A 22,686-nucleotide genomic window follows, 5' to 3' on the forward strand; every position below is an offset into this window, starting at 1 on the left:
GGTGCAGAAATAGGGATGATGTAATGGTTTGTGTCAGCCCATCTGGGCTGAAAATATCCCGCCTGAGTTAGTCCCTGGATAGAAAACACAAATATTGTACCGAGTGCAGGGAATGTACCTGGGACTAGTGGGATTTAAAGGGACACCCTCAACTTGAAATCTAGTCTGTTTAAAAATTGGAGTTAAAGTAGTTTGAGGTCCCATGTCTGCCTCTGAATCCCTCTGCCAATGTTTGTCCATTTAGAATATCATTTTCCTAACTTTTAAAAAAGCTTTTTCCCCCTCTCTCTCCCCTGTTGCTGTGTGAAGGACCCACACAGACAACAGGGGGAACTGACTATACAGAGGAAACAATGAAAATGGCCAGATCACATCCACCAAGTAAGATAACTGGAAAAATAAAGACAAATAATAGTTTGTCTCTAATATCTCTCAGTCACAGATGTTACATGTAGCCATAGGTAAAAGAAATTCAGACAAAAATGTAGATCAGACAGTGTCCCTTTAAGAACCTAGTTTTGCTTGGCAGGGGGCCCCTCTTGCCCTGCAGATTAACCCAGTAGAAGGTCTATAACCTGCTGACCTTCCCTGGGAAAGGGGGCTGGGAGATCAGAGAGACAAACTAGAGGGCCTGCAGGAGATACTTTCCCATAATATGTGAGGGAAATTTAACCTGTGTGGCCTTTTTCTTTCTCTTGCAATTGGTGCTACAGTTTGACCTCTAAGAAAGAGGCACCTGGTTTGGGATTGTAGATAGAGGTCCTTGTGTCTGGTGATGTGTTCTTTTTTCTTTCTGTGAAAGGCCTAATAATCCAGCATCCTAGAAAATGGGGAGACTTTGTTACCACAGCCCAGCGGGCCCAATTCTGATCTCAGTTACACTGGTGTAAATAAGGAGTAGCTCCACTGAAGTTAGTGGAGTGACACTTGTATCAGACTGGGGTGAGCCCAGAATCAGGGCCAGAAGGTGCTGTATCTGCTTGTACGCACCCTGTTACAAATGAATTAATCTGATAATCTTTCATGAATACTGATTGTACTACAATCCAGTTGTTTATGAGTAACAAGCTGTAAACATTCAGCGGCCAGTAGTTTCAAAGTGCATACCCCAAAAATGGGGCACGGGGACATTGGCAAAGCACTACAAATTACTTATTGTTTTATTACAGTAACTTTGCTCTAGAGAGACCTAAGCTTTATATTAAGCATTTTAAATAGTGACTCTGCAAGCTTGTCTATGCTTGAATGAACCATTGTGTTTTAACAAACCCATGTAAACTAACACGGTTGATAATTCCAGTGTGGATGAGGACACAATTATTTCAGCTGACTCTGGTTAGCTCTCTCACTTCTTTTATGTTGGTATAGATCCTTCCACTTCAGTATCACCGATCCCAATTTCCTCTGGCCTAAATGAGAGCAGAATCAAGCCCTGAGTTCATGCATCCTCTTTTGAGTTCTGTGTTCTGTTCTCCCATCATCACGAATGGCATTTATTGGATCGTGCCAAAGGCCACACACGCAGTCTTATCTCATTGCATCCTGTTTGACTACGTAATCAGGGGCTGCACTGATGGAAATTCTCATCCCTTCTTGTTTTGATTTCTGTCACTGTGCTGGACACTGCATCCTCTCTCTGGTTCAGACCAGGCTGAACTACTGCAGTCATTTAAGACTCTTGTTTTGCTTTACTCAGGAAGTCAGGTGTCATGCGTGCAGCAGCTGCTGCAGGGAGATTCAATGTACCAAGCAAACTGAGTGCATGCTTGGGCTTGTATTAAGCACTCGGTGAGAACCCAGGCTTCCGTGTGATACGATCTCAGAGTAGCAGTGCTACAAAAGACCTTTCCTTTACAAAACAGACTTGTCCGGTAGGGAGACAGACACAGCAACTGCACTGTGCGGTCTGGAGGAGCAGTGACTCTATCAGTTTGTCTGACATACATAACAGCAATCTCAGTTCTCCTTCTCTCCCTGCCGATCCTTGTGCTGCTGCTCACCGTTCCCCACAACCCAGTAGGGTTCATACTTCACCTGTTACTTGCATTTGAAGCTTTTTGCAAATCCAGATATTCCCAAATATCATTCAGATGACTAGGCTTCTGAATCGCTCTCAAATTTCAGCATCAGCATAATTACCCTTCCCTATGTTGAAGCCTGTCTTGGGTCAAGATTTGTGCTAACATCCTTCCTATCAAGAACACAGGGATCAAGAACTCCCTCTGCAATTACACCTATTGAGTGCTGATAGTACAGTGCTGTACAGGACACAGATAGCTATCAAGACTGCCCCTGCTTCAAAGAGTTTATAATCCAAAGAAGTCAGACACAGCGTAGATTGGACGCACTGGGAATGACTAGGATGTAGAAATACATACTGTTGAATTCCTGTGGACATCAGGGAAGAATGTAGTCTTCAGGAGGAATTTGAATGAGGAGAGGATGGAGGCTGAATGGAGGGAGTTGCATGGAAGAAAGCCCAGATGTGAGAGAAATGGATCAATGGGGCATCAGGCCTCGTGTCATTGGGGGAGCAGAATGGTCAGGGAAGAGACTAGGTTAAGATGAAGGCCAGGGCAAATTTCTGTAAGGACTTGGAAACGAGGAAAAGTCTATAAACTCAGGTTCTGATCCAGCTCTCACTAAAGTTAATAGAAAAATTCCGAGGGTGAAATTGAAGTCAATGGCAACACCCCCATTGATTTCAGATAGTCCCTGCTCTGAAGAGCTTGACTCATACTGATGTTTGCTGCTCTTCTCTTTTTGCCCTGCAAACTTTAGCTAACCCTACATATTCTTGTATATCTGCCTTCTTCTCCATTTCCAGTCATTTTTATTTTAATTTGTGGGCATCCCTTCCTGAAGACACGCTTATTTACTGCATGCATTCTTTTTTTCAGAGGAACTGAGCTATAATTAGAGTGTCCCTTAGGATTTCTGAGCATCCTTCCACTCTGGTGAGTTTCAATGCTATTTCCCATTGCACCTTACTAGCTAGATTTCTTAATTCGCCAACATATGCCTTCCTCAGATCAAAAGCTCTTGTACTGCTGCATTGTGTGAACACATCCCTTGCCGTGCTGATTTCAAGTAACTGGTTGTTACTGGTTCCTATTATTCTCAGACAGTGCCTCTCTCTGAGTAAGAAGCAGCTGTAGTGTGCCTTCCTCTCTGGCTGGAATCTTTACTCTGTGGGTTGTTAGTTGGCATCTATGCTATCTTAAGAAGTTTTTTGCAGATGTCTGGATGGTATTTGTTACCCAGTAGACACCTAGATACAATAGTTAAAATCCTGTACAAGAACAGTGTTTCATGACTCAGCATACCCTGAGAGGTTTCAGAGTAACAGCCGTGTTAGTCTGTATTCGCAAAAAGAAAAGGAGTACTTGTGGCACCTTAGAGACTAACCAATTTATTTGAGCATGAGCTTTCGTGAGCTACAGCTCACTTCATCGGATGCATACCGTGGAAACTGCAGCAGACTTTATATACACACAGAGAATATGAAACAATACCTCCTCCCACCCCACTGTCCTGCTGGTAATAGCTTATCTAAAGTGATCATCAGGTTGGGCCATTTCCCGCACAAATCCAGGTTTTCTCACCCTCCACCCCCCCCACACAAATTCACTCTCTGGGTGGAGGGTGAGAAAACCTGGATTTGTGCTGGAAATGGCCCAACCTGATGATCACTTTAGATAAGCTATTACCAGCAGGACAGTGGGGTGGGAGGAGGTATTGTTTCATATTCTCTGTGTGTATATAAAGTCTGCTGCAGTTTCCACGGTATGCATCCGATGAAGTGAGCTGTAGCTCACGAAAGCTCATGCTCAAATAAATTGGTTAGTCTCTAAGGTGCCACAAGTACTCCTTTTCTTTTTGCATACCCTGAGAGTTAGCCCAAGGATTTTTCATTATTTGTATTACAGTGATGCCTAGGGGTCCAACCAAGATTAGGGTATCATTGTACTAGGCACTGTACAGACACATAGCAAGTGATAGTCCCTGCCATGAAGTGTTTACAGTCCAAATACATAAGACAGACAAAGGGTGAGATGGGAAACAGAGGCACAGAGACTTGCTGATGGCACACAGTACATCAGGGCCAGAACCATGACTAGAATCTTTGTCACCTGACTTCCAGCCCAGTGCCCTATCCACTAGAGCACACTGCCTCTTGTTCCCACGCTGGTGTCCAGGAGGTGTGTAGCAGGGGATCTGTGCCTAGCATATTGTGCCTGATACTGACTCACTAGCAGGGAGAGGACTTACACACAGCAGCTCTAAGAAAGCTGAACAACTGTAGACAGCTGGCTGCAATACTCCACAACCCCAGGAAAGTATGATTTTTGTGTTGAGTGGAGCAGCTGTCGCAAACACTGCAGAGGAAGCTGCTACCAACAGTAATAACTTGGAGGATAGATATTAGGAAGCAGATGTGTCAGCTTATGGAGTCTGTGTTAAGGATGCCTCCCTGTCAATGAGGCCTCTGCTGAAGAACCCTTGGCAGCTGTCTGTCCCTGCAGGAACTCTGAATCTCAATGAGATACCATGTGTGAGAGGGAAGGGAGCAAGCACTGAAATTACCAGTGCTGGGGAGAAAAATTGAACTGAAGCTGCTGGAGCTGTAAGGGTTTTGCTTGTGTTCGTTTTCCAGTGCCCACAGAGCTGGTATATTAAAAGGAAGCAGTAGGGACAGGTCATGACACAGAGAAACACAGGCACCAAGAATGAAGGGGGAAAAATAGGAACTGAGCAGAAGGAAGTGTAGCAGCAGTGAATGTAGTGATGCTATGAAGTGCCAGCCAGTTTGATCTCTGCAAACGTGGGTGTGGCCCCCCCAAAAACAGAAGTAGCCACCTCCCTACAAAAAATAAGGAGGGGAAGGGCTTCAGAAACAAAGATCAACTTGTGATGGGGTGAGAGAATGAAAAAACAGGGAAAAGGATTAAAGATCACCAGCTCAAAATGAGGCACCCAAAAGGGACATTGAGAAGAGAATTCCGGACAACACCCACTTCTCTGAATCAGTGGACAGTGCCCAAAGGAACTTTGTCTGGATATGTGAGTTCAGAGTGAAAGGAAATAGGTGGAGGTGGATAGAAAACAGAATTTACATTGTGTGGGAAATTCTGACATTTCAAAATTTTGTTTTGTTCCAAATCGGCAAGTCCATGTTTCAAAATTTTTCTGCAAAAAGGAAAGTGTAAAAAATATTTGATTTGGAAACACTGAAATGTTTTGTTTTAGATAACATCTAAATATCTTGTTTCCATGTCAAATTGTTTCATTTTGATAATGTCAAAGCATGATATTATAAAATATTTTGTATATATTACATTTCTTATGAAATATAGTATATGTTAAATATATGTAACATTTCTAATATACTATATAAATAAAACAATAATGTAATATGAAAATCAAAATGTATTGAAATGATGAAGTTGAAATGGAACATTTTTACCTTATCTAAATGAAACATTTTGACACAATCCAAAGGAAACAAGAAAGTCAAAACAATTCATTTAGACTTTTTCCTGTCAAAACTTACAGTTAAATCAACACATTCCTGAAAAATGTTTTGATTGCAACAAAACCACGTTTTCTTGTTCTGTTGAAATTTTTTTGACTAGCTCTAGAGGTAGACTGGGCTATCACAGAGAAGACTCCTCCTCCCTCAGCCCTCTAATCCAGCTTTCTCCTCTTGGTTTGATAAATGGCTGTTTTGGCCAAGTGTAAAGGGCAAGATGGACAGTCCTGTAAACTGAAGTCTCAGGCAAAAGAGAGCAGGTACAATGCACAAAGCAGCAGTTCCAGCTTCCATATCACTATAGCTCAGCCCTGATCTGTACTGAGAGATGGTCAAATGTTCTGGCCAAACTCAGACCCACTTGTCTGAATTCTCCTTTCATGCTAGTATACATCAGGAGTAGCTTTGGTGAGTGCATCAGTCAAAGGAGAATCCGGCCCAATGGGTGAGAAAGCTGGAGTCAAATGCTCTTGGGCTTCTGATCTGCTTAGAGTGTGAAAAAGGTGGCAGAGAGAGGGAAAAAATCAGGAGGAAGAATTAAGGTGAGAGAACTTCTAATGAGAAATAAATAAATGTGGTGTCTGTATACAGCACGTCTGTCTAGTTTGGAGAGCTCATCTATCCCTATGATAAACCACAGGTTCCCCTTTAGCTGCAGGGATGCTGGAACAATTTGTATAGTGGGGAGGCTGAGAGCCATTGAACCAAACTGTAAATCATATGTTGGAAACCACTTCAAGCCAGGGGGTGCAGCAGCACCCCTAGTTTCAGCATCTGTGTTTGGCTGGACAAACATTAAAAACAAAGGTTGAATGTGACTTGGGGATGGGCCAAGGGGTTCAAATGACAGTTTGCTAACAAACCCGAAAAAACCAAGAAATAATGGGTAGGCTTCACAGCACTTGGGCTCTGCAGACTTTGCCTGATCCTAATGCAGACGTGTGCCCCCCAGCACAGCGCTGTGGCTATGCCAGCGCAGTGCCCATAGTGTAGACCCATCCCTGCAGTGAGTACCGGCCTCGGCTGGGTTAGAATGAACAGTGGTGACCTAGAGGTGCAAGATGAGAAGCATTTGTTAAAAAATTGGGCAGCTTCAAGATTGCCAGTGTCTGAACATGGGTCTCCTCTCTCCCTACGTACGCCAGCGTATCCCCACTGATTTGGGCCAGTCTGAGAGAGACTCGGGACTGCTGCCTCTTTGCTCCCAAGGGCCCCTTCATGCTCCCCACACACCTCCAGAGCCTGTAAGGGCTTGCCGAAGCAAACAGTCAGTGCCCAGCAAGCGAGAGTGTAAATCTACCTTGTGCTAGGGTGCTGCCCACTGTCTGTGTTGACCCTGCAGCCACGTACTAAAAGTTCCCTCATGAGCTTTGAGCTACTCCCACATCAAAGTGGGGCAGATCACAGTGCACTGGGAACTTTTTTTGTGCGGTAGCAGCATCCACGTGGACAGCTGGTGCTTGACAGGCTGGGGTTCTCGGGACACATTTTTTGGTGGCCTCATTGCAGCCACTGACTCTTGCTGGTGGCTGCTCTCACGTTTTTACCTAAAATACTTAATTAACTTGAGAAAACCAAATAAATATGCACAGATACATGTCCAAGTCAATGTAATTTATTTATTGCTAGCTAGTAAGTCTCTTGGGAAAAGTGACATTAACAAACGTACAAGTATCACTTTTCACAGCAGACTTACTCAGCCCTGGCAAATCTGGGGACAAATTAAGCCCTGGCTGGAGAGTCGGGGGAGGCAGTGGGGGCCAGGGGAGATGGGGGTGGGAGGCTGGGGGAGGCAGCAGGAGGCTGGAGCTTGAAGCCCCATGGCCAGAGCTTGAAGCCCCATGCCAGAGGATGGGGCCCAGGGACAGAGCCCGAAGCCCTGTGGCTGGAGTCCGGGGCCTGCCGCTGCACAGCCAGACCCTGGAGCTGGAGCCCAAAGCCCCACAGTCAGAGCCTGCTGCCCTACCACCCCTGGGAAGGAGGGACACTCACCGGCTGCCAGCTCCTACAACAGTGGTTCTCAAACTATTGTACTGGCAACCCCTTTCACACAGCAAGCCTCTGAGTGCAACCCCCCCCCCATATAAATTAAAACCACTTTTTAATATATTTAACACCATTATAAATGCTGGAGGCAAAGCGGGGTTTGGAGTGGAGCTCGCGCCCCCCATGTAATAACCTCCCGACCCCCAGTTTGAGAACCCCTGTCCTACAGCATTTGCAAAAAGAAAAGGAGTACTTGTGGCACCTTAGAGACTATCACAAAGTTCAGCCACCAGGTTAGCCGTGACATTATCGGGGATAGTGTTCTTGACGGCTTGTAGTCCATCTTTGTGTGGAGTGTTGGTGTAGAGGGCTTCTATATCCATAGTGGCCAGGATGGTGTTATCAGGAAGATCACCGATGGATTGTAGTTTCCTCAGGAAGTCAGTGGTGTCTCGAAGGTAGCTGGGAGTGCTGGTAGCGTAGGGACTGAGGAGGGAGTCTGGCACCCTGACAGCAGGATTGTCTGGCCATGTAAAGTACTCCTTTTCTTTTTGCAAATACAGACTAACATGGCTGTTACTCTGAAACCTGTCCTACAGCATTGTGTCCCAAGTGACTTCAGATCGGGGCAGGGCCCAACCCCTGCTGGTGGCCCCAGCAACCAAACACCAAGGTGGTGCATCCAGGAGAAAGGGGTGTGTGCTACTTTGCCCTCCCTCCCTCCCCCGCCCCTCCCCATCACAGCCCAGGAGCTGTGGCTGCAAGAAAAGCCCCTGGTGGCCGCATTTGAGAAATGCTGCGTGGGAGGTAGATTAATACCCCAGCTTGCCACACACCCAGGGCACGCCTTTACGGGCAGCGTAACAACGCTGCGCGCTTTAATTTGGCTTGTGTAGTCGCAGCGCAGCGCTGAGAGAGAGCTCTCCCAGCGCTCTAAAAATACCACCTCCACGAGAGGAATAGCTTCCAGCGCTGGGGCACTGTCTACACCGGCACTTTACAGCGCTGAAACTTGCTGCACTCGGGGGTGTTTTTTCACACCCCTGAGCGAGAAAGTTGCAGCGCTGTAACATGCCAGTGTCGACAAGCCCTAACTGTTTGTTTAGAGAAGCCCTAAGAGACTTCATCTGAAGTCAGTGTATCCTGTGGCTGGAGAGCAGGGTCCCAGGAGTTGACTGACTCTCTGGCACCAGCCTGCATGTTTTCTCCACGGTCTCTTCCCCGCCCTGGCCTCAAGCCCTTTCGAGCCAGAATTCATGGGCTCCGCTTCCCATCACCCTGAGGTTTGTTGGCACAGATTTGTCCCACAGTTCAGTTAAGCGATCTGCCCGTGACCACAGGATTTGGAACAGGGGGACCTGGAGGCCATGGCACTCCCACTTTTTACTAGCCGTAAGGGCAAATGACAGGGGAGGGGGCAGAGAGGAATGAGCAGGAGTGGGGGCTCAGGGGAAGAGGCGGTGCAGGAGCGGACGCCTGTGGCCTCCCCCCACTTTCAGAGTGCTTCCTCCACTCCTGCCCATGACTCGTAGGGCTTCTCTACACAGCAAAATGTATGTGTTTCAATTGAATTCACTCCATTTCCTTGCTACAGCATGGCCAGCTCAAACAGTCTTAAAGGTGTTAAACTGAAAACATGGCCTTAAGGGGAGGCTGTAACTGAGTTCACACCCCTTGAGTTCACACTAAAGGCCCTACCTTCTCTAGGCTGTAGCCATGGCTACATTAGGATAAAAGATGTGTTTTAACACGTTAGCTAACGCATGTTACAATCCAATCAGCATGAGGCAAGTTGTAGTTTTAAGGTGTTAATTGGCCAGGGTCAATCTTTAGGGCTGAACATGTGTTAAAACTACAGTTTACTTTGTGCCCCCTTGGATTTTAACATAAAAACTCACCTTTTACCCTAGTGTAGACAGGGTCATAGTCAGGGCCCCAGGGAGCAAAAGTGTTTTTAAGCATGAGAAAAGAGGTGCTAAGACATGTGGCTTTTTCCTTTTTCTATTCCTGAGCCTCCCCTGAGGAGACCTGACTCAAAGGTCTGTCTCTCATTCCACAGTAGCCGAATCTCTTGGATGTCTGCATAACCTTGTGCAGGGCACCTGCCAGTGGAGTCGGCTGTTGGTGATTGACATCTGGCACTGGGGCAACTATTAGGTACTCATTTTACGCTCTCTTAAAGGCATGGTGCCTGTTTCGGTTCAGTTCTCACTACAGTTTACGTGTCATATGGCTAAGGGCTGAATGTCAGTCACCCCGATGCCTTTATCTTCCTTTCCCATGTCTTCTGTGGGGAGCACACGGCAATGGGACCTAGCGTCCAGTTCCTTGGATTTCAGTGGGAAACAAAGCAATCCCCCCTGAATGGAGTTCTAATTTAGGGTACATCTACACTGCCCACGTTGCAGTGCGGCTGCAGCAGCGCCGTGACGTGGGCAGTGTAGACACGCTTTATTGCTGGGGGAGAGCTCTCCCGGTGATTAAAAAAAAAAAACCCCACCCCAGACAAGCAGTGGTAGCTTTATCGCTGGAAGCGCGGGTCCCGGCGATAAAGCGCTGTCTATACTGGAACTTTTCAGTGCTAAAACTTTTGTCGTTCCGGGAGGTGCTTTTTCACACCCCTGAACGACTAATGTTTAGTGCTGAAAGCGGCAGTGTAAACATGGCCTTAGATTGAATCTGTGTCCTCCACTCTGCAGCATGGTATCTTACAGTCTCCAGGCAACCAGCTGATTAGTCACTTTGTGTATGTTATTCTTATTATTATTCTCGTTTATTTATTTATTAGAACATTATGCTTTTTTCCCCCCAAAGCTTTTGTGTGGGCTTTGGTGAATATTTAAGATGTAAAATGAGTGTGGATGTCGCAAAATCTTGTGAAAACCACTGTTGTCAGCTCTCGTGATTTTATCGTGAATCTTGCATTATTTGGTGTTTTTCTTAAAGCTCCAGTTCCTGGAATCATGTGAATTCATGAGAATCTCAGGTTTCTTTCTTTTTTTTTTTTTTTTAAGTAAGATTCTACCCCTCATGGGGGTGGAGAAGAGCATGAAAACGTGAATTCAAAAGACTCCGAAACCAAAAAAGCAAATAAAAAGAGCCTGATGTTTATTACTTTTAAGCCAATCTCGTGATTTTTTTTTTTTTTTTTTTAAAGCTAATCCCATGACTTTGGGGGCCTCACTCCTGATTTTTAATGCTTGGGGTTGGCAAAACTGGGAAACCTCCTCCTTCCCAGCACAGGTCTCACAAACAGAACAGCATCTCCAAGTCCGTTGGAGTGTGGTGATTGCTCGTTAGGAGCCCAACCCTACTCTGGGAACAGAAGGAGAGCAGTCTGCACTTTCTGTTTCATTTCTCTTGCCCCGCTAATCCCTTCAGTTCTGCTTTTCCTCTTCATATCTTCCCCCTCTCTGCCTCATATTTTCTTCCTTCCTTTTTACTCTTCTTCTTCCCAGTCTCCTTTTCCTTGGAGATCACATTCTTCTCATTCAGTCTGTATTTCTTCCTTTCTCTCTTTCTCCCTCTGTTACTGGTTAGCTTTTGTATTCTGGTGGCACCTACTTGCCCCAACTGTGACAAGGGCCGCATTGTGCTAGGCCCCTCTCTAGACAAGTCACAGCTCAGAGACAGCCTCTGCCCCAGAGTGTGTGCAGCCTGTGTCAGACAAGACACAGCTTACACGTCTGTTTATAGTTCTTGTCTGTGTTTGTCTCTCTCCCTGTTCTTTCGCCTTTCCTTCCTTCTTACTTCTGGTTATCTTTCTCTCTCCTTGCTTCCTCGGCTCAATCTTCGTGTCTCTATCCTTTTTCTGGTTTTTCCCTCCGTCCCTTTCCCCTCCTCCCACTCTGCTTCCAGCTGTAGACTCCTTACTCTATGTTTACTCCCTAGTCACTGCCACTCTGTCTCTCTGCTCTGGGCTATCCCTCTCCTCACCTTGTCTGAGCCCTCTCCTCTTCCCTGCCTATGTGGGCGGAGGCTTGACGTGTTTTCCCCACTGCTTGGCTCAGGGGAGTGGTAAAGTGGGATTTTTCAGCTCTTTTGTTCTCTTTCACTATGGCTTGAGAACCACCAGTCTGCCCTGGTGGCTCATAGAGTGAAACATTTGGAGAACTAAGCAGCAGGGGATCGAGGTACTACAAGTGGGTCTATAGGAGAGATTCATTCTATGGACCAGCCAGCAGGGCTCCACGGACCATAAATTGGAGTACCTCTGGCTAGCAATCTGTCTTCTCTGTTACAAGGATTTATAAAGTATCTATTACTAGTAGTAGTATTGTAGTGCCCTGAGCTGCACAAACACACAGTGAGAGACAAGTCCCTGCCCCAAAGCACCTTAAAATCTAAATAGACAAGACAGATAGGAAACTGAAGCACAGAGAGGTGAAGTGACTTGCCGAAGGTCACCCAGCAGATCAGTGGCAGAGCCAAGTACAGAACCTCAGGCTCGTGACTCACAGTCCAGTGACTTATCTACTAGCCCATGCTGCCTCACCTCCTCTCAGGCTGGGGCTGTTCCATTAGACTGCCTGTCTTTGAGGCATTGCTTTTAAAAATTGCAGCTGATCCCAGGGAAGCAGAAATGTCAGTGTTAAAAATGACACCGATCGCCAACTGCAGGCCCGTGAAACTGTATCTAAGACAATTCTTTAGGCCAGAGTAATGACTAGATAATTCATCAGAGCTTTATTTTGTGTCGTGTTTTTCACACAGACTGAATCCCTCCATACTTTGGAAAGTTAAATAATACAGTTAGAGAGATAATGACAGCCAAGGGAGAGGAAAATTAAGAGGCAAAGGAGAGAAGACGTGTTTTCAGATAAGAATTGAAAAAAAATGGAGAGTTAATGAACCAAAGAGATAGAGGGAGGCAGTCCAGGCAGAAGTGCCTGCAGAGGAGAAGGCTCTCCCTTGCAGCAGTAATAAGATTGTGTGACGGGATAGCGACTGCTAAGACTGAGGAAATCTCCTCTGTGGTTCTGCATAGTTTATTGCATTGACTGTAAACTGTCTTGACAAACTGATCTTGTGAAAGCCAGGGGCCTGCACTCAGCCAAGGACCCAGCGTGGGATAGGCCCTGACCTGGTTTTTACTTTCCCATAGTCTTTATGCTAGGAGGCATCAGTAACTGAGACAGTGTGTTTGTCATTGAAGGTTTTGTGGCTGCTTCTCCAATTGGCGCCTTGGAGTTTCTAGCTGGCACCATTACCTCCAACGAGTGGAGTTCTCCCACCTCCCCTGAGGGGAGCAACGACTCAGGGGGCAGTGAGGCCTTGGACAAGCCCATCGACAATGATGCCGAGGGTGTGTGGAGTCCGGACATTGAGCAGAGCTTCCAGGAAGCGCTAGCCATCTACCCGCCATGCGGACGGCGGAAGATCATCCTGTCGGACGAAGGCAAGATGTACGGTAAGGAGAATGGAGGGAGCTTCCCACCACCAGAAGGAGTGAGATCTGTGCAAGCCCATCTGTTCTGCAATGTAGGATGGTCTGAATGAGATCTTGAGATGGCCAAGAACAATGCAGCAGCTCAGATTCGATACATTTTTTAAAAGCAACCAGAATTACAGAAAGAAGTGTGGGAGGGTCAAAATTGGGTTTAAAAGAGGCCTTTTCGGGGAAACCAGTTAAGGGGTAAGCCAGAACCGGGCATATTGCTGATACAGGTTTTGGATAAGTGTAATACAGTGGCTTAATGAATGTGAGCGTATGGCATCCCCCACAACCATCATTATGTTCCCCTAAACTTTAAGTGGGAGAGGCCTGTGATTTGGTGCTGAAGGTCCCAGGTTCAATCCCCACTGATGGCCAGGGTGTCTGTGTGCAGAGTTACTGACTTTGAGAGTTCCTGGGGGGTGCTCAGTCCCCCCTCAGGCCCTGCCTCTTTCTGTCTCATTCCGCCCCCAAGCGCACCCCACTCCTCGCTCCACCCCCAGCACCTCCTGCATGATGCTGAACAGCTGATCCTGATGGGTAGGAGGTGCTGGGGGAGAAGTGGGAGGCACTGGGGAGGGGGGGAGGAGCTAGCTGCGAGTGGATGCTGAGCACCCACCATTCTTTTTCTGTGGGTGCTCCAGCCCCAGAGCACCCACAGAGTCAGCACCTATGTTTGTGTGTATGTGTCCAGGGGTTGTTACACAGCCTCATTATATGGCCTTTGAATGGGAAATCTTTGAGCACAAGCTGCATATGAATTCTGCTCTCTGTGCTTCCTGGTGACAATATTTTGTCTACTTCCAGCCCTGGTATGAATATTTTTCGCCTTTGGGCTGTTCTCAGCTGGCTAGGACAGTGGCCCTTTTTTCTCTAAGGACAGAATGATAGAGACAGTAGCTTCCTACAGTCAGGAATAAAGAGAGGCATCCGCCTGCAGCAGAGGGGGGGAAAGTATCTGTCTGGGACTGTGGAAAAGCAGATAAGGGTATGTTCTATAGGTGGAGTGGCTCACCCAGGGTTGTTATACAGTAAAGGTGGTCACTATCTTGAGTTAACTGGCAATCAACTCATGCAAGAGGGGGAAAAAGGACAAAGCGCAGGAGTTAAGAGGAAAAATTCTAGTGCTTCTGTGGCAAGACCAAATGAGAGGCTGAGATGGCACAATCTGTGGTTAAAAGTCCCCAGAAAAACAATGTGTCATTCCGCTAGTAAGAGTCTCTTCTGAGGTCTCTTTTCCCCTTCCCAACCAGGTTTCTTTTCTGGATTGCACACCTCCACCGTGGTAGTTTGGTTCCCTGCTCCCAGGCTTCAAGCACAGCAGTTCACAGGTTGTTCTGATTAGCTTCTGATGGACCCATCCAGATAGATCAGGCCTTCAGTTTGGCATGGGTGAAGTTTTTCTAAGTCCTTCTCTACAAAGGAAGATTTTACCAGTTACACTTGTATAGTGTTATACCTATAGCAGTGGTGCTCAACCTGTGGTCAGGGGTCCACGGATATATCTGAGGGGTCCGCAAAAGACTTAGATGGAACAGAATTCAATTACACATGCAGACAATAGATTTCCAAAAGGGTCTGCAGCTCCCTTTACATTTTTGTAGGGGTCCACAAATAAAAAAGGGTTGAGAATCACTGACCTGTAGGGTATCTTTTCACTGCAGAGTTCACCCGGGCTCTACCCTGGGGGTTGCTCCGAACCTCCCTCCCATAAAACCCTCTGAACTGAGTCTAATGGTGCTCTAAACCCGGACAGCCGGGCACAGCTGGGGCTATAGGCTGGAGTTCGTAACCCGGCCACTTCACAATGAGGATGCAGGCTAACCCACTTGACTGCTGATAGTCCTCCAGTGCTCAGAAGGACAGACAAGTTCTCCCACAATTCACTGGGAAAGAATCACAGAGAATCACAAAGAAGTTGGGGAATGTGTGTGCCCCCAGAAGTCCTAACAACCATAGGCGCCAGGTTTCTAATCTGCCGGGGGGTGCTCCCTTTCCCTGGCTCTGACCAGGCCCCGCCCCACTCCACCCCTTCCCCCAAGGCCCTTCCCCTTCCCCGCCCAGTTCTGCCCCCTCCCCTGAGCACACTGCGTCCTTGCTCCTCCCCCCTCCCTCCCCAGCGCCTCCTGATGCCACGAAACAGCTGATCCATGGTAGGCAATGATCGGCGGGGTCTGCTGGCAGGCAGGAGGGACTGGCGGGGAGCTGATGGGGTTTGCCGGTGCATGCTCTGCATCCACCGTTTTTTTTTCCCCATGGGTGCTCCAACCCTGGAGCACCCATGGAGTCGGTGCCTATGCTAGTAACACACCTGGGCAAGTGCAGCACCAATGAGCACACAGTAATGTAGCTAAGACTTTGCAGTGTGGCTGACCTAGGTCCTCACACCCGGGTACTGAACATCTGGTTAGCTCTGCAGTGAAGACGTAGTCATCAATTATACTGGTATTATTGCGTCTATTATTAGTGGAATGAGATGTAATAAAGGTACAACTATAGTGGTTTAAAGTCACATCTTAATTTACAACTCAAAAGCTTTCCTGTGTAGGCAAGGCCTTAATTTAACATCCACCTTGCTCATCTTCCTTGGTTATAAAATGTAGATTATCAACACGCTTAATACCACCTGTCACAACTTCCATTAACGTAAAAAATTCCCAGTAAAAGCAGGTAGTTTTTGTTTGGTTGGGTTTGTTTCTTTTTAAGCATTCTGTGCAGTATTTGCAACCAAAACATGGCAGCAATGTGATAGGCTGGGCGTGAAACTCAGGAAGGGGAACTGACAGGATGTAGAATTGAGATTCAATTCAAGAGTAGAATTGACTAGGAACAAAACTAGAACAGAAGTGAAATTGACAAGAAACAGAAGGGATTTACCTAGGGGCCTGATCTAAAGCCCATTGAAGTCAATGGAAGTACTCCAATTAATTTCACTGGGCTTTAGAGCAGGCCCTAGATGAGCAAAGTGCAAAAAGTAAATAATGCACCCTCATGGTGAAAAGTGTAGACCAGACTTATGGGGCAAAGAAGTGTAATGAACTCACTACCCGTGCTGGGATGGTACAATGTCCCTGCTTGTCCTCAGTGCACCTGTTTCCAATGTGAACGGTTAGTTCAAGGCACCCCTGGCAGGCCCCCAGCCACTGATTTTATACCCTCCTTTGCTTACTAATTTCTGGGGTCCATGCCAAGGAAGAGGGGCCCAGTGTGTGATCTGTAGAAAGATCTGACCAGACAGAGATGTAAATATAGTCCTGAGATCATCTTCACAGTTTATAAGCCAGTTTGTGGAACAGGACAAACTCTGTGTGGAGCAGGCCCAGCCTGCAAGGGAAAGTTATGCAGCTGTCTCTGTTTGATGTGCACAGAATTCACTTATCCTGAGGCAGAGGTGCTAGAGAAAGTACATGCCCCTCTCCCCTGACTGAGAACTCTTCCTCCATCTCTAACCAGGAGGCAGCCAACACAAATGGACTGTTTCTGGTATAATAGCCCAGTTCACAAGGTGTCCTACCTTTAGAATGAAACTGCTTTCACCTTTGTGGATAACCCATAATCAGTTTGGAAGTGGTTATATTGGTTTAATTTGTGCCTGTAAACGTATTGATATAAACCAGGCACGGTGGACAACCTGTGGCTTGCACTAGTTTAATTGGTTTAAAATAGCTAAACCAGTACAAGTTTGTGCGTAGACCAGGCCTCAGACTTACCTCCATCACAAATCACCTCTGAGTTTGGCCCATTGTCCATGCTCCCCCTGGCTGAGGCTCCCTTGTGGGTAGCTGGAGTCCACTGAGGGGAAATGGCTCCTACGCCAACTGAAAATGAACCATACTCTTCTCTTCAGAGCGTGCCTTTGCCTCATGTACTGTTTTTGATGCTGGAGGTGTTCCACTGATCTTGTAGAAGTCTGGCTGGCTCCGGCAGGTGCCACCACACTCCTGAAGGAGAAGCCCAGCTTACTTCTCTGACAGCCTAGCAGTCTCCACTTACTTTGGACTCACTGCATGGAAAGCTCTGCTAGGATACCTCCCTGTTTGCTCACGGATATAGGACCCAGCCATTCCTTAAAGGAAATCAAAGGCCAGTCTCCCATTCACTTCTCTGAGCGCAGGATCAACCAGGATTTCTTATGTGATGAGGAAGGTAGCTTTTGATTGCAGCTAAGGTGCAGCAGGAATTGCGTTGTAGGGATGCTTGTGATTGCTGCTGTAATATCAGTGAGGTTTAGACAAGCAACAGCTTTGTTTTTCACCTTTTCAGACAATATTGGGCCATCATTAGGGGAATGATATAAATGACAGTGTACCTGCTTGGGAGCCAGGTCCGGTATTCTTTAACATTGTCCTTAATAATCTGGAAAGGGGGTTCACAGCACATCAGTGCCGCTTCCAGGTGACTGTGACAACAGAGGAATTGTACATGCCAGGGAGGAGAGAGAAATAACAAACAGGGAGACAGAGAGATTAGAAATGTAGCAAAAAGCCAGCCAATGAGATTCTGCTTGAAAGAATGCAGCTAAGCTACCTGAGAGAGTGCCAATCCAAAATACAGATATTCAATCAGAAGGAGACACAGAGAAAGCAGTGATGCAGAAAGAGACCTCCAGGGGAGAATGGCCAGCCCAGGCTTGAGTTTGCAGTGTGATGGGGCTCTAGGAAAAGGCTAGTGTGATTTTTTTGGGCTGAGTGGTGAAAGCTGGCACATCACAGACAGTCGCTCTCTCTGAGGTTCGGCTGTGAGTGCCCTGGGGGTGTTGTATTAATTTCTGGGGGACTATGTTACCACACAGGATTGGTGTGGTTTTCCCCAATCCAAAAAACTCAACTGGGAAAAAACTGAAAAACAAACACATCCGCATCGGTGTAATGAAATGAAACACAAAACACATCCTGGGCGATTCACTTCATAAGCACACGTGTGCCCCAAGCAGGAAAAGGCACATGCTGTCCAATGGGAAAGCTTCAGTCATGTTCCCAGTCTACTAACCAGCTAAACTTCTCACTCTCGTATCTGCCCTTGGTAGCTAACCTGTTGCAGTTTCAACTAACCCAGCTGGATTGTGCCAAAAAGACACACACAGTAAGTAGTTGATGCTGAGCTAACTGGCCAGGCATTCATGTTTTTAGAAAATTGACAAAACCCTGAAAGCTGCTGTGTCTTGCTGCTTTTGTTATGATGATCCAAAGAATTCTGGCACAGCCTCCTGCACATACATGGATTTGGGATCAGAATTTGGATCTCTAATTTTCAGTGCTAGCAGAGAAAGAAGAAACTTAGGGCTAGTCTACACTGGCAACGCTAGTGACTTGTGTGGTCACAACGCAGCGCTGGGAGAGAGCTCTCCCAGCACTCTAAAAAAAAAAAAAAAAAAACCCACCTCCACAAGGGCCATAGCTCCCAGTGCTGGGGCACTGTGTACACTGGCGCTTTACAGCGCTGAAACTTGCAGCGTTCAGGAGGGTGTTTTTTCACAACCCTGAGCAAGAAAGTTGCAGCCCTCAGGTTGATGTTCCATCAACCACTTTTCTGTCTCTTCTTCCTGTTCTGGGTGGAACCTCTGACCTGTGCAGTTGAGAGCAGTAACAGCTAATGAAAAGGTTCCATTGCGTTGCTGAATCAATTTTCAATTTTGCCTTTGTGTGGTTCCAGTTCTTTGTTGTTAATTAGATCAGGCCAGATTTCTGCTGAGACTGCAGCAGTAATGTCATTAGCATGTAGTTTTTCAAGTTTCTCCCTCAGTTGCTTTGTAAGTTCATTGTCTCTCTGAAGAGTCCCTTGTTGTGTGAAAATGCATGTTATGTATTCATCAAAGTCCAATCCACCGAATATGTTCTTTTTTTGCATTGGTTTTGTTGTTTAAGCAAATGGCAAGACATCCATGTTGTACTTACTCTGCATTTTCAGCAACTTGGCACCCTACTCTGGGATTTTCTATTCAGACGTAGAATGAAGAGCATCATGTAGGGGTGGGGTGAGGTGTGGGGGGAGATTGTTACGGAGTTGTGGAGCCTCCCCCATGCAAACCCTGGCTGACCCCAAGCCTCTCCCGTTCAGTCAGGCACATCTGCCCCTGTCCCTGTGTGTCCCTGCAACCCCCATCCTCATGTGGCCCTGCACCCCCATTCCCATTCAGCCCCTGGCTCAATGCTGCCATCCCACCAGCTCCTGAGCCCATGCCCCAGTCTGTCCCCGCTGATCCAGCTTGCCATTTTGAACCCTAGTCTGTGGACCACCAACGGCCCCGTGTGCCCCACTCTGTCTGTCCTAACTTGGCTGCTGTGATGAACACAGCTGGCTGCTGGCTCTTCTAGTGCCACAGCGGTCTCTGGTGGGTGAAAGGCAGAACTGCAGCACTTAGTGGGCAGAATGTATTTTCGGGGGGGAATTCTGCACCGGACATGAATTCTGCGTGTGCACAGTGGCACAGAATTCCCCCAGGAGTAGCATATGCAGCTCTCTATCTTATGTGGGCTGCATCCACACAATATATATACACTACCTGTACATCTACAAAAAAGGTTTAATATTTGTTATATGACAGCAATATGATTCAAATCGATATAGTACCTTTAATTTCAACACTGGCAAATGTCTGCTAAGAGCATTTTAAATTAGCGAAATAAGTTAAAACATTAACTCTTAAAATTAATTAATTTACTGTACGGGTGGCATGCCATGGTGTATTGCCACCCACACTTGCACGCTGCTGCTGGTGGCACCCCTGGGCGGAGCACCCAGAGAGCCCAGCTGTGGACCCTGCCTGCAGAGAAGGGCAGCCCTGCCCGATGAGGGGTGGCCTCCCAGCCAGGACTGTCCCCCATTACCCAACCCACCCTGGGACTGTCCTCCCAACATCCAGACCCCCCCTCCCAAATATGGGCTGGCACATGTGCCTGCCCTACAGAGATAGGGTGTCCTGTCCAGGGCTGAATGGCCCCACCCAGTGACAGCCCCCTCCAGCATTCAGTCCCTCTCCCAGGGACTGCCCCCCATGCACCCATCCCTCCACCTAGGGACTGTCCCACAGAACCCTCCAGCAACAGCCCTCAGCCCCCCCAAGGAGTGTTCCCCAGCACTCAACCCCCCAATCCAGAGACTGCCACCAGTCCCCCTACATAGAGTCTGTCCCCCATGCGCCGGCTGCACTCCCTTCCCTGTGGCCCCAGCCCACTGCACCTTCCTCCCCGCGGTCCTAGTCCCCTGAACCCTCCTCCCCATACCCACTTGTCTCCTACCTTGGCTGCACATAGCTCAGCTGTCCATCTCGCCCTTCCTACCTACTGCTGCAGTCCTCATGCCAGGGAACCTGCTCCAGTTGGGGTCATTGGACCCACAAGCCTGTGGGGTGGAGGAATGCTGAGCACCCTGGCCTCCTGCTGATGCTACAGGGGGAGGCTGGGGTGGTGGTGGATGATGCCGGGCCTAATCCTGCACTACCTCATCTTTGCGTACCCCTTCCACCTCTCCCCCCTGCCCCCCCCGCCAGCTCTGCGTCCGGGGCAGGTGCCCTTCCCACCCCACCCTAGTTACGGCCCTGAGGATGTCACATGAGCTGCAGCTGTCTGCTGATTGGGCCGCAAGTGGCCCACGAGTTGAGAACCACTGATCCAGGGAAAAGTGCATATATAATTTCTTTAAATTGACCCACCTACCTTCCAGAAGTTTCTGGCTTCCAGCAAAACAAGCTTCCTTAATACTTCACTGCTCCATCAACTCTCCTCATTTCAACATTCTACTCACAAGCCATTGCCTTCTCTCCAATCCCTGTTCTCCTCCCACCCTATGTGTTTGGATTGTTCTATCATTTTCTTATTGTTTTACAAAGGCTAAAACAAAAACCTTGATGCTCTCCTTGCTTCCCTTTCAAATTTTTAGAACAGTGATAGCCTTCATTCACAATTGGAGTCTAAAGTTTCATTTAGTTTCTTTTTTTCCCTCCTCTCTTTTCACTGTTTGTTTATTTGGGAAGTTTTACCAGGTTTACAAATCCTTGCCATGTAAATATCAGAAACAAAACTAATAATTACAACAGTGAGCTTTTGTTTAAAGAGACATTATACAGGACTATAGACATCAGATCTGTATTTAAGAAGTTGTGACCATATTAAAGAGTGAGCATCATTACATCCATAACATGTCATTTCTAGTGATTTTATAAAATTGAGTGAAATCTCTGATTACACATTTAACAGACAGGGCATGTCTATCAAATGTTAATATTCAAAAAAATTGGACAGGTGTGTGGGGTTTTTTTTTTGTTTTTTTGGTGAATGTACTTTGAGTATTGAATAAAATATCTAAGTATCTCTTTGCCATCTGTCTATTTTGATGGGTATGTAACAACCTCCTGTAGAACTGAAGCCTAATATTTCTAGTGTCAACCTGCTCTCAAATATACATTACTTTCATCTAACAACTTCAGCATGACCAGAGAAGTTCAAAAACTGTGAAACAAAAGAAAAGAAAATGGATTAAATCCACGGAGTCAGGATTTTTTCTGGAGAAAAACCAAACCAACAAAAAGCTTAGTTTTTCACAAGCCTGTTATCAAAAAGATCTTGAAAAAGTGGAATGAGTTTTGAGAAGATGGACAAAGATACCAAACCTAACACTGATCAGGGGTCTGAAGGGACCGATTTAGGACAAAAGATAAAAGTAGCTAAATATATATACTGTGACTAAATGATGGCCGAGAGGTGTGGGGGGAGGGCATATACATTATTTTTTCATTGTTAATTGCAAACATTTGAGAAGTAGTTTGTAATACTTTTGACATACCTGTATTTCTGTGAAGCAGGTGGTGCAAAGTTATAGTAGGGTGTGAGAGGGGCGGATTGGTTTATTTGTGGCTCTTCTCTTCGAAATGCCTGATTTTCACAGGTTTAGTTGTTATTTTAAACTACAATATTCCAAGAAGATACTTATTGTTTGTTTCTTAATAAAGTTTTCTGTGGGGGAATTTCCTTTTTATTTGCTCTAATTTTGCCATTAATTTCACTTTGTGATATCAACTTCTCATGGCAGGGCAATGTAAAAACAAGGATCTAATCAGTTTTAACTATATTGAGCATCATCTGAAACACTGCAGTCATCTACAGAACTAAATGAGATTTAAAAACTGCTTTTGCAGGTGATTAGAAACTGAAGCTAAGATTCCAGCGCTACAAAATAAAAGTGCGTATTTATGATTCTTGTTCTCAGAAGGTAGCGTTTTCACAAGCATTCAGTGCTGGGTTAACTCTGCTCCCATTGAAGTCAACAGTCAAACTCCTATGGAGTGCAGTAGGAGCAAAGTTAGGCTGATGCTGAGCAATTCTGGGATTCCCACCCTGAATGTATGAGTTACGATAGATCAGCGTTCCTGGGTCTGTGCTCCCTAGTGTCTGTCTAGGAGAAATTTACACAGATACACACCAGCATTGGGCAGCTTTCCCCTCTGTTAGAGAGAGAAAGTAAGTCCATTGCCTCTGACCATTAGCTCCTTGTCCTGCCCATAGATAGAACTCACACCCTTGCTGCTCCTACTCTGTGGCGAATGTGCATAATGATGTATTATAACTCGTACATTACTGAAACAAACATTGCAGATACACAGGTTTCTTTTCTCTAAAGGTACTAATCTCCATTCTTAGAAACTACAAAACTCCAAGGCTAAATTCTCTAAATATTCTGTTTGCACTGGACATGCTGCAGCCTAGGGCTACAGGAACTGATCAGGACTTTTCCTACA

General features: G+C 46.6%; 1 protein-coding gene and 1 long non-coding RNA gene across 7 annotated transcripts in view; both read left to right on the forward strand.

Annotated features, from left to right (window-relative positions):
* LOC140899205 (uncharacterized) overlaps positions 1–12,763 on the forward strand; it is a 17,221-nt gene extending 4,458 nt beyond the window's left edge. The window contains exon 3 of the long non-coding RNA XR_012155242.1: positions 12,675–12,763. This is a non-coding gene — a long non-coding RNA (uncharacterized LOC140899205). The remainder of the gene's footprint in view (positions 1–12,674) is intronic.
* A 75-nt stretch (positions 12,764–12,838) lies between these two features.
* Positions 12,839–22,686, forward strand: part of TEAD4 (TEA domain transcription factor 4) — a 58,852-nt gene continuing 49,004 nt past the window's right edge. For 4 of the 6 annotated variants that reach the window (XM_073314109.2, XM_073314138.1, XM_073314158.1 and 1 more), the window contains exon 1: positions 12,839–12,929. Coding sequence is in view for 1 of the 6 variants with exons in the window: in XM_073314147.2 (XP_073170248.1) it covers positions 12,923–12,929 (7 nt within the window). In the remaining 5 variants the exon portion in view is untranslated. The remainder of the gene's footprint in view (positions 12,930–22,686) is intronic. The other 2 variants (XM_073314147.2, XM_073314128.2) reach the window with 2 other exon arrangements.

Source organism: Lepidochelys kempii, chromosome 1 (genome assembly GCF_965140285.1).
Source record: "Lepidochelys kempii isolate rLepKem1 chromosome 1, rLepKem1.hap1, whole genome shotgun sequence".
In the NCBI taxonomy this organism is placed as follows: Eukaryota; Metazoa; Chordata; order Testudines; family Cheloniidae; genus Lepidochelys; species Lepidochelys kempii.